General features: G+C 40.9%; 1 protein-coding gene across 1 annotated transcript in view; it reads left to right on the top strand.

The window, feature by feature from the left end:
- The window catches only part of gabrd (gamma-aminobutyric acid type A receptor subunit delta), a 35,303-nt gene extending 31,320 nt beyond the window's left edge, over positions 1–3,983 (top strand). The window contains exons 7-9 of the mRNA XM_017707494.2: positions 460–615; positions 1,119–1,327; positions 2,403–3,983. Of these exons, the coding sequence (XP_017562983.1) occupies positions 460–615; positions 1,119–1,327; positions 2,403–2,711 (674 nt within the window). The 3' untranslated portion in view covers positions 2,712–3,983. The remainder of the gene's footprint in view (positions 1–459; positions 616–1,118; positions 1,328–2,402) is intronic.
- Positions 3,984–12,390: the final 8,407 nt, after the last annotated feature.

Genomic DNA, 12,390 nt, shown 5'->3' with positions numbered 1-12,390 from the left:
TGGTCTTCATGAAGGAGCAAACAATGAGAGGTTTTATTGTTTTAATCTATTTTTTTATTGTGGCGGTTTGTATATGAAGAAAACTTATACTGCACTTATACTGTCAATTGTATGTCGGTATAGATGTCTTTGTGGGGAGGTATAACTTGTTTTCACAACAGGGGGTTCTCACCCCTCCCTTTTCACCCCTCATTGCTCGCAAGCAGTTCAACACAGAGTCACGGTTCTTACACAGAGAGCCAACAGTATCCCAGTTAACCTGATTTAGTTAGTAGCTTTAATTATATTTCTTAAAAATACTCATCGATTTCATCCGCTAGGGTGCTGCACACTGCAAAACCACCACAGAAATGTGACTTTAGTCACTCAGTTAGTTATTATTAATTAATGGTAGTTTAGTGTGAAGAGTTATGTACTATGTCATGTAATAACTAGTCTTTGTCTTGTCTGTTTTAATAGCTGGGCGATTTCCTCGTCTCAGTTTACGTTTCCAGCTGAGGCGTAACCGAGGAGTTTACATCATCCAATCATACATGCCCTCCATCCTATTGGTCGCTATGTCCTGGGTCTCTTTCTGGATCAGCCAATCAGCTGTGCCTGCAAGGGTGTCTCTAGGTTAGTTGTTCCATTGTGGCATACAAAAATCATTAAAGTCTGGCCTATGTAGAAAATAAGCTTAACAATAAATTAAATAAATGTGTCAATAACTTAAATACAGGCATATGCAAAAGTTTGGGCACCCCTGATCAGTTTGCATGTTTTGTTGATTTTCTAAGTGGGAATAAGTTGATGCATCCTCTATAGAGAACACAGTTCTGCACATTTGTGTTGCAGAATGACTGTTTGTTTGCTGAATTTAACATCCTGTACAAATGATTAACCACAAACAGGCCTGTGGAAAGGTTATGACACGTTTTATATTGTATGCTCATTTTTTTTCTGTATGTTAAACATGATCGTGCACTACGATTAGCAAAAGAAAGCCATACTTAAGTTTGTTCTCTTTAGAGGGTGTGTTGCTTAGGAAATAAACAATATAATTGGACTCAATACTAAAGTATTGCTTATGTCCATATATGAATAGATGTATGCTGAAGAAAAGTAACTTTTGCCCTCAGGGATCACCACGGTGCTCACCATGACAACGCTGATGGTCAGTGCTCGCTCCTCGTTGCCCCGCGCCTCCGCCATAAAAGCCCTGGATGTCTATTTCTGGATCTGTTATGTGTTTGTGTTCGCTGCCCTGATTGAGTATGCCTTCGCCCACTACAACGCTGATTACAGCAAGAAGGAGAAAGCCAAGGTCAAGTCAAACAAGAGTGCGGAGGTAAAATAAAAGTGCGCTTGCCTAAATGTGAACGTGCTTGTTGGTTCTGAGCGAAGAAAGGCGTTTAACATTAACAGGCCCACGTCATGGAAAACTGGAGGGTCCTTGTTTTTTTTTTGGAATTCATAGACATCGAATCATGCTGTTTACGCCATCGTCCACACAGTTCATATTTGGAAATGAAGCTTAGAATTTGATTCTATAATTTGATCATTAACATATTTGAAAACGGACCTAAACTACACGTTTACTGCTTTTATGAACTCGTGCGCTACTGTGGGGAAACAAACGTTTGGTTATCATGCCACATTATAGCTTGTCACCAGTAGCACACGGTTGCCAGCTCTGTATGCCAGACTCTTTAGCACTGTTTATTGGTTTTAATGTCAGGTGCCGTCCCAATACATTTTGTGCTACACCGGAATGCTAGCTAGCACATTTTTAGTTATTTCTAACTTAATTGGGTTGCTAAAGTGTTGCTAGGCTGTTGCTATGCTATCCCAGGTGGTTGTTTAGGTGTTGCTAGGCCATTGCTGTGGCGTTTAAGGTGGTTGCTTAGGTGTTGCTAGGTCATTGCTGTGGTGTCTCAGGTGGTTGCTAAGGTGTTGCTAGGTCATTGCTGTGGTGTTTCAGGTGGTTGCTACGGTGTTCTAGGTCATTGCTGTGGTGTCTCAGGTGGTTGCTTAGGTGTTGCTAGGTCATTGCTGTGGTGTCTCAGGTGGTTGCTAAGGTGTTGCTAGGTCATTGCTGTGGTGTCTCAGGTGGTTGCTAAGGTGTTGCTACAGTTTTAGAGATAAAGAAAAGTTGAGAAACGTAAAAGTTACTGTTTTAGGTACAAATAAACCCACATAAATGTTATAAAATGAGCCCTGTAATATTTAGACCCATGCTGCAGAATTACAGGTGGGCTCAAATGTTTTAAAGCATTTTTTATTAATTCTCCCAGAGATGATAGTCTGGGTACCATTCACTCATTCTAAGCTTTTACGTGTGATGTAAACGTGTCTACAGTCAGAGTATTTGGGGCTCCCTCTTATGATACACTCTCGTATGATACACTCTCTTCATTTTACAGTCCATGGTAAAGAACGGCAAGCAGGCCATGGTCCTCTTCTCCCTGTCGGTGACGGGCATGAACCAGGGTCTCCTGATCTCCAGACAGAACCGAGGGCAGCGTCCTGCAGAGTCACCAGCGGAGCCGCAGGAAGAGGCGGAGACGCGCAGTGCCCGTGTGCGCCGGGCTGAGCGAGAGAGCAGCCAGGAGAAGAAGTGCTGCAAGTGCAAACCCATCGACGCCGACACCATCGACATCTACGCCCGCGCTGTCTTCCCTTTCACCTTCGCTGTGGTCAACGTCATCTACTGGGTGGCTTATACCATGTGACTTCCGCAAGCTTCAGCACCGACTGCGTGTATATAGATCAGCAAAGCAAAGTGGTGCCAAAACCATGTGACAATGGACATTTTTATGCCATTGGATTACCAGGACGATCAAACTGTGGGAGTGTTGGAACTGTTGGATTTGAATTGACTTTTAATATGGAAACCGCTGCTTGTTTCAAGTGGATGTTCTGCAGTTGGACTGGGTGATGAGAAGCACACTTTGTCTCAGTTTCTCCGATTAATGCTGGAGGAATATGTGGAACTGCTTTATATTATGAACTTTGGAACTCGCCTTTGCATCCTCACTTGGTTTCTCTTTATGTGTTACTATTCTTGTGTTATGTTGCAGTTGCTACTGACCTCATCTCTGCAACTTCTAACTTTCTTTCAGTCCAGCTGCAGTAGACATTTCTACTCATAACTGGGATGATGAAATCAACAGACAACGTTGCATGACAGCTATAGTATGATTTTGTTAGTAGCCCATTCCTGTCCCTTCTCTTCTTCTCCCCTTACCTTTGTCTTTAAGTGGGGGTACGTGATAAGAATCGGCCAACATCCGGTTAGCAACTGACCGATTTATCTTCATTTTGGCTGTTCTGTGTTACGATTTTAAGAGATGAATATTGTGAGCCAGTGCTCCCTCAATGGATTAGAACCCTTTATGCTATACAGCACTGTGCAAAGTCCCAGACAGCCCTTCATTTATTTAATAAATAAATGACATTCAATAATTGAAGGGTGGTCTCTTAGTTTTGCATAGCACTGTCCTGCAAAAAATCCAGCTGTTTAAATATCTGTGAATGGTTGAGGATGATGTTAACACAGCAGTCTGTAATCTGTCTGCAGTGAAAAATATATAGAGTTCTAAACAGAAGAGCACAGTTAAACAGTGATCCTGTTGTAGTTTGAATGTAATGGACCCAGAAAACCTTAGGCCTGTATTCTCTCAGTTAACCAAGCCATATATTATAAACTTGTATTAGTGTTACGACCTCACTGAGCCTAATGCATGTGAGTATACATAATGTAATCCTAAGTAGCATATTCTAGATTTATCATAAACAAAATGTATTTCTACACAAGGTTTGGGGTTCCAAAGTGGCCAGTGGACGTGGAAATATCCTAAGCTTTCAAAAACGTGAGTCAGTTTTTTACCTCTGCTGTTAGAGGGCTCCAAGTAATTAAATGACAAAAGTGAAGAGAAAATTGTACAGTGGATTATACAAAGACATTACCTGCTGCAATAAACTGGAGAGTGATGAAAAAGACAGAAACGTTTCTATGATTTAATACTACTTCTTCAAAAAGATATTGTGTGCATAGACAGTAATTCTATAGGGCTCGAGTACACTATGTGGCCAAAAGTATGTGGACACCCCTCCTAATGATTGCGTTTCGGTGTTTCAGCCACACCCACTGCTAATAGGTATATAAAATCAAGTGCACAGCCATGCAATCTCCATAAACAAACATTTGGCAGGAGAATGGATCATACCGAAGAGCTTGTGACTTTAAATGCAGCGCTGTCTCAAGTGCCACAAGTCGGTTCCTGGCCCTGTTAGATCTGCCCCAGTCGACTGTAAGTGAAATCTAGGAGCAACACTAGCTTAGTCATGAAGCTGTAGACCACGTAATCTCACTGCGTATTTATAAATTGTTTCCATGACCCAGCACCTGCACACAAGCCTAAGATTGCAATGCACAATGCCAGGCGTCAGAAGGTGTTGTGTAAAGCACGCTGCACTGGAGCAGTGGAAACTCAGCAGTGGAGTAATGAATCATGCTTCACTATCTGGCAGTCCGATGGATGAATCTGGGTGTGGTGAAAGCCAGGAAAATGAAAGGTTCAGGGTTTGGGCTCAGCCCTTTAGTTTCCAGTGAAGAGTGATGTTAATGCGATAGCATACAAAGACATTTTAGATAATTATATGCTTTCAACTTGTGTCAGCAGTTTGGGGAAGACCCTTTCCTGCTCCAGCATGACTGAGCCCCTGTGCGCAAAGCAAACTCAATAAAGACATGGTTTGGTGAGTTTGCTGTGGAGGAACTGCAGTGGCCTGCACAGAACCCTGATCTTAACCACACTCAACACCATTGGGATGTTGATTGTGAGCCAGACCTTCTCAGCCAGCGTCAGTGCTTGACCTTGGGTACTGACATATAATGCACTTTGTCAGAAAACACATTTTAAATTCTCCAATAAAGGTGGTATTTATCATATCATGATATAGCAATGATTTTTTTTTGTGTCAAGCCCACTTCAAACAACGTTACACAGAATCATTAAGTACCCCCTCCTTGTTTCTACACTCATTGCCTATTTTATCAGCTCCACTTATCATACAAGTGCACTTTGTAGTTCTACAGTTAGTTCATCTGTTTCTCTGCATACTTTGTAAGCATATTCTTCAACGGCCAAGATCCTCACACGACCACTGTATTTGAGTGGTGGATCTTTCTCAGCACTGCAATGCACAGTGTGTGTTGCACTGGTAAGAGTGGATCAGACATAGCAGCGCTCCACTCACTGTCCACTCTAATAAACACTCCTACCTTGTTGGTCTCCCTTGTAGATGCCAATTTAGGCACAGTAGCTCATCTCTTGCTGTACAGTTTGTATTAGTCATCCTTTAGTTCTTCATCAGTGGTCACAGGATGCTGCCCATATGACGCTGTTGGCTGGATATTTTTGGTTGGTGGACTATTCTCAGTCCAGAAACGACACTGGGATGCTTTACTTTACTTTAGCACTGCTGTGTCTGATGTACTCATTCCAACACACACTAACACACCACCACCACCCTGGTCCGTGTTTACATGCAAAGATTTTTGCCATTCTGATTAAATGCATTCCGATTATAGGTTAAGACTGAGGTGATCACTCTACTGATGGAAAATCTTCGCATTACATGCGCACTACAAATAATCCGGTCGACAATAACGCGCATGCGTGGAGTACCACTTAGAGTACACGTGAGCATGACGGCGAACATCACGTGTGATCCATTTGCCAGAGCCAGTTTATGAGCTCTCTGCTGTTGCAGTGACGCGAACGCACATGCGCAGAACGTACTTACAGGTTCCGATTGGAAATCAGATACAGGCATTTATATGGCTATTATTCTAATATTTAACGGATTATTTACAGGATTACGCACCTCGTTCAATCGGATAGAAATTGACTATGTTTACATGCAAAGATTTTTGCCAGTCCGATTGAATACAATCGGGTTACAGATTAAGACTGAGGTGTTTATGCTCACTCTACTCAATAATCTGATGAAAATCTTCGTTTACATGCTCACTACAAATAATCCGATGCAAAATGCCGCGCATGCGTGGAGCAGCGCTTAGAGTAAACGTTACCATGACAGCGAGCATCACGTGAGGTCCAGTCAGAGTGAGATGAGCAGCAGTGAGCAGTGCTTGTGTTTTTAATTGGTTTAAACTGACGTCAGACTCAGAAAAACATCCTTCACATGTCCTTATTAAAGAAGGCCGAGAGGAAGACGTCGACACACATAAGCTGGACGTCCGTCCCACCACCGTCTTTTAAAGCTCAGAGCATGAACTTCGTCTCCTCTGCAGACCAGCTTCAGCTCCGCCATGTCGAGCTTTATAAACCTTTCGCTAAGACGCGCATGCGCAGAACGTATTTACACGCTCTGATTGGAGTGTAATGGGATTCAGGCGTTTACACGGATATTGTTCTTCTATTTCACGGATTATTGAGAGGTTTACCCAGCTTGTTCAGTCGGATAGAAATTGTATTCCGATTGAGGTGTTTACATGGACGTATTCTATTCCGATTGAGGTGTTTACATGGACGTATTCTATTCTGATTGAGGTGTTTACATGGACGTATTCTATTCTGATTGAGGTGTTTACATGGACATATTCTATTCCGATTGAGGTGTTTACATGGACGTATTCTATTCCGATTGAGGTGTTTACATGGACACATTCTATTCCGATTGAGGTGTTTACATGGACACATTCTATTCCGATTGAGGTGTTTACATGGACGTATTCTATTCCGATTGAGGTGTTTACATGGACACATTCTATTCCGATTGAGGTGTTTACATGGACACATTCTATTCCGATTGAGGTGTTTACATGGACGTATTCTATTCCGATTGAGGTGTTTACATGGACACATTCTATTCCGATTGAGGTGTTTACATGGACGTATTCTATTCCGATTGAGGTGTTTACATGGACGTATTCTATTCTGATTGAGGTGTTTACATGGACATATTCTATTCTGATTGAGGTGTTTACATGGACGTATTCTATTCCGATTGAGGTGTTTACATGGACACATTCTATTCCGATTGAGGTGTTTACATGGACGTATTCTATTCCGGTTGAGGTGTTTACATGGACGTATTCTATTCCGATTGAGGTGTTTACATGGACGTATTCTATTCCGATTGAGGTGTTTACATGGACGTATTCTATTAAGATTGAGGTGTTTACATGGACATATTCTATTCTGATTGAGGTGTTTACATGGACGTATTCTATTCCGATTGAGGTGTTTACATGGACACATTCTATTCCGATTGAGGTGTTTACATGGACACATTCTATTCCGATTGAGGTGTTTACATGGACGTATTCTATTCCGATTGAGGTGTTTACATGGACGTATTCTATTCCGATTGAGGTGTTTACATGGACACATTCTATTCCGATTGAGGTGTTTACATGGACACATTCTATTCCGATTGAGGTGTTTACATGGACGTATTCTATTCCGATTGAGGTGTTTACATGGACACATTCTATTCCGATTGAGGTGTTTACATGGACGTATTCTATTCTGATTGAGGTGTTTACATGGACGTATTCTATTCTGATTGAGGTGTTTACATGGACATATTCTATTCCGATTGAGGTGTTTACATGGACGTATTCTATTCCGATTGAGGTGTTTACATGGACACATTCTATTCCGATTGAGGTGTTTACATGGACGTATTCTATTCTGATTGAGGTGTTTACATGGACGTATTCTATTCCGGTTGAGGTGTTTACATGGACGTATTCTATTCCGGTTGAGGTGTTTACATGGACGTATTCTATTCCAATTGAGGTGTTTACATGGACGTATTCTATTCCGATTGAGGTGTTTACATGGACGTATTCTATTCTGATTGAGGTGTTTACATGGACATATTCTATTCCGATTGAGGTGTTTACATGGACGTATTCTATTCCGATTGAGGTGTATACATGGACGTATTCTATTCCGATTGAGGTGTATACATGGACACATTCTATTCTGATTGAGGTGTTTACATGGACGTATTCTATTCCGATTGAGGTGTTTACATGGACGTATTCTATTCCGATTGAGGTGTTTACATGGATGTATTCTATTCCGATTGAGGTGTTTACATGGACATATTCTATTCCGGTTGAGGTGTTTACATGGACGTATTCTATTCCGATTGAGGTGTTTACATGGACGTATTCTATTCCGATTGAGGTGTTTACATGGACGTATTCTATTCTGATTGAGGTGTTTACATGGACGTATTCTATTCCGGTTGAGGTGTTTACATGGACGTATTCTATTCCGATTGAGGTGTTTACATGGACATATTCTATTCCGGTTGAGGTGTTTACATGGACGTATTCTATTCCGATTGAGGTGTTTACATGGACGTATTCTATTCCGATTGAGGTGTTTACATGGACGTATTCTATTCCGGTTGAGGTGTTTACATGGACGTATTCTATTCCGATTGAGCTATTAGTCGGATTATTAACGGATTATCAGGCTGCATGTCAACGTGGCTGTTGACGTGCAGCCTCAATCACAATAGTATACGTCCATGTATACACTTCCATCAGAAGAGCCTAGTCCAAGTGAGGCCATTCGGAATACAACGTGGTGTGCTGAGAGTGATCCGCCACCCAAATAATACCTGCTCTGTGGTGGTCCTGTGGGTGTCCTGACCTTTAAAAACCAGGGTGAAAGGCGACAGATGGACTACAATCTGTGACTGTAGAGCTACAAAGTGCACCTATAAGGTAAGAGGAGCTGATAAAGTGGACAAAGAGTGTAGAGAGAAGTCTGCAGAATGATCTTTTTCTACATCTACATTTGCTTTGTTTTCATCTTTTTCCTTTACTTTGTCATCTATCTTTGAGGACTGAGGAGGAGGCATGTTGACATGGAAGTAGTAAAACCGCGAGGAATGGTAAACCATGCAAGTTGAAGGAACAAGCGAATGAACTCTCATTATATATGTAAATCCCCACGGACTGTGTGAAGCCTCTGCTGAGAAACGCAACTTCAAAGTGTCTGTACTAGGAAGGAGAGGAGAACATGACGTGTGAGGAGAATCAAATGTAGACAGAAGAGTGGGGATGAGAGAACAAGAGGAAGGAAGAGAGGGGCAAGGTTACTTTCCTAAGATGACTTAATCTTTGTTGGAGAGCAGTAAAACGAGGGAGTGTTTTGGCTTTGGTTTAAAGTCTTCCGCTCAGAAAGCCTGTTTTCTCAAATGCACTTGTGCGTTCCTTATCTTTACTTTAAACAGCTGCCATTTAAAGGACGTAAAGGTTGCGTTCGCTGGGATTAGTGTGTAGGAATTAGAACAGCAGTAGAGGTGATTCAACCGCACCAGGCCCCAGCGTCTGCCCTGGGTTTATTAGGCTGGATGAAACATTAAAGGAACTGTAATGTCTTCTCTGTGTGCAGTTTGACATTTCCATTTAGTGTTTTGTAGGAACGCACAGCATATGTAGAGCTTTACAGGATAATAGCCTTGGCTGGACAAAATAAGTGAACAATAGGGCCCTCTACTGGACATAACTGGGTTATTTTTATAGACATAAGTCCTGTTTCCCCATGCACGCCAGAAAAAGACTAGTTGAAGCAACTTTACTATCAGTGCTGGACTATGGTGACGTTATTTATAAATATGCTCCCTCCAGCTCTCTCAAATTACTGGACCCCGTGTATCACTCTGCCCTGAGGTTCATCACTGGAGATGCGTACAGAACTCACCACTGTGAGCTGTATGCGAAAGTTGGGTGGCCCTCTTTAACGGTACGAAGGGAAACACACTGGTTGAGTTTTATTTATAAGACACTTTCCGGTCATTTGCCAGAATACATCACTTCATTGATGAATACAAATAACAGTAATTATCAGACTCGCTCTAGTAATCGGATCAGCTGCCAGGTACCAAGAGTTTTTACAGAACTGGGAAAATCTGCTTTTAGTCACAGCACCAGCTGGAATTCACTACAGGACACACTAAAACTCGGCTCACTGGTGTCACTTGGTCATTTTAAACTTTTAATATCAAACCACCTACAGACAGCCTGGACCTGTTTTACTTAATTATATTTATTCGTAACTTTTATTTTTGTATTAGTTCTCCTTAGTTTTTTTATCTCTTTTTATTTATTTATTTAGTTCCTCTCATTTTATTTTAAGTTTTTATGATTACCTTTTTAATTTGTGATATTGTACTATTACTTTACTAATTTCTTATTTATTTCGATCTTAATTTCTTACCATTTAAAATCTCAAGTTCTATTTTTATCTACTTTTATCTTTTATTCACTGTTATTTTAAATTTTCTTTTAATTTAAAATGATTAAATGTAGTTATTATTTTCTTCGTCATGTCAATCCCTGTTTTTGTAAATGCTCGGCTACATTGAAAATGAGGGTTGCCCTCAATGTACTTCCGAGTCAAAATCAAGGTTGATGGATTGATTGATAACATTTGCTTGCCACTTACCTTATAGGTCTGCTACACAGACCATTCTACTAAATTAGTTTAAACACGTAGTTTAAAAAAAAAAGTCAACAATTAAGTAAGACTTTAGATATTTACAATGACTGTGATATCTATTTAAACCCAAGGCATTCATTGAGATAGCAATAAGCTAAATATATCATTGCTGTCCGAAGAAAAGCCGAACTCCAAAACGACAACGTCAGTGGAACCAGACTTTTTGGGCCATTCCTTCTGGCCCATTGATCTTTAAATTTTCCAGTAATGGAAATGGAGATACAAGGTTGTGTTGTGTCAGCAGCGATGTGTCTGATTGGCTCTTCTTCATTGCTCCTCATTCAAAAAGCTCTCAGAAACACTGCTTATAGCTTTAGTGTGAATGGGCGGAGCTAAAGTGCTGTAGGCTGAATAGGTGGATAGAAGGAGATGACAGTATGACATTATAAACAGGACTGGGGAGCGAATGGCATGTTATAAAACTCACTATGTTTACATATTAATTTAGATGCCTTTATTACTAAAAGGCAAGGTAAATTCAGGTTTTCTTGGAATGATGGGCCCTTTTTTTAAATGTAAATAATGTAAATACTTTTTAACTTTCCCTCGGCCACACTTTAGTTCGTAACATGTTAACGTCCACTAATAGTTGCATTACATTCACAGCAATTTACTGTACTATATTAACAGTAAAATACTGCGTACTCGGCTCATTTCTGGCTGATTCCAGGTTGTTTAGCTGCTCTTCTGTCACAGCTGCCGACTGAAAAGCTGCTCAGTGGTGACGACAGTTTGGGAACTTAGTGTCGTGTCATCTTCAGAGACTGACCGAGTCAGCTGTCGGTCACAGGTGATCTTTTGTGAGCGCAAAGTTAGAAGTAAAAACGCTCAAATGGCTGAAAGGGAGCATCTTGTACAGTTGTCAAACTCGTTGCCTAGCAATGTGACATCACAGTCACCCGGACCACGATATTACTGTGCTGCTGCTCTATTCTGCTGCACCCATACAATAATAAGCTGTTACTGTAAAATCTGTAGAAGTAATGCAACTCAGTAGCCAGTTAATTACTGTAAATTTACATTTGAAAAAAAGTGCCACGGTTTGAGCGTGCATTTTAAAATTTTAAAACGTTTTAAAAACGTAAAATATACGTTTCCAAGCAGTTTACCTTTGCTTATCATTTGCACAAGCAATCAAAAACTCAAACATTTTTATTCAAATATTTATGACTTTTTGTGCCTTAACTTGCTGTCATATCCCATAATGTTGTGCAGTAGAGGTCAATGCCAAACTCACAATAAAAATTGTTCATTTCACAATAAGATGATGATGAAGACTATACAGTCCTGACGAATTAACAGTGTCCTCCAACCAAAAATGTCCAGCCAAGAACTTCTGTGTGATCAGAAACTGACCATAGATTGTTTAGAGGATGATTAACACAAACTGCACACAACTGGATGCCCTGAACCAACACTGCTGAGATTCGCCTTTGTCGTGTCTTTGACTGTAACACATCAGATTTCTCCCCTGGACTCAATGAAATGTATTGGATTGTCTGGATGCACTTTAACCCCTTAAAATCCCAGGCCTAAAATCCAAGGCTTATTATTCAGTAACTACAGGGACTTCAGTGCAAACTGATTGAGCTATTTTTAGGCTATAGAAGTGTGTACTAAACCTTTGGGCCTGCTGGTGGGCCCTGACCATTTAAGAGGTAAAGGAGGGCACATTACAGTGAACCACTGTGTGGTTTTATACTAAAAGCAGCGATGGTGACCGCGCTGGCAGCAGATGATATAGGTCAAGCTCGAGTCTTTTGAGAACTAAGGTCTGGATTCATGACAGAAAACATAAAGATCAAAGAGAAACACTGAGACGTTTTCGAGAAAGCGTCCTCATGCGCTTTTG

The sequence above is a fragment of the Pygocentrus nattereri genome, chromosome 29 (genome assembly GCF_015220715.1).
Source record: "Pygocentrus nattereri isolate fPygNat1 chromosome 29, fPygNat1.pri, whole genome shotgun sequence".
NCBI lineage: Eukaryota > Metazoa > Chordata > Actinopteri > Characiformes > Serrasalmidae > Pygocentrus > Pygocentrus nattereri.
Note: the sequence above shows the minus strand (reverse complement) of the source record. Positions and strands in the feature narration are given on the sequence as shown.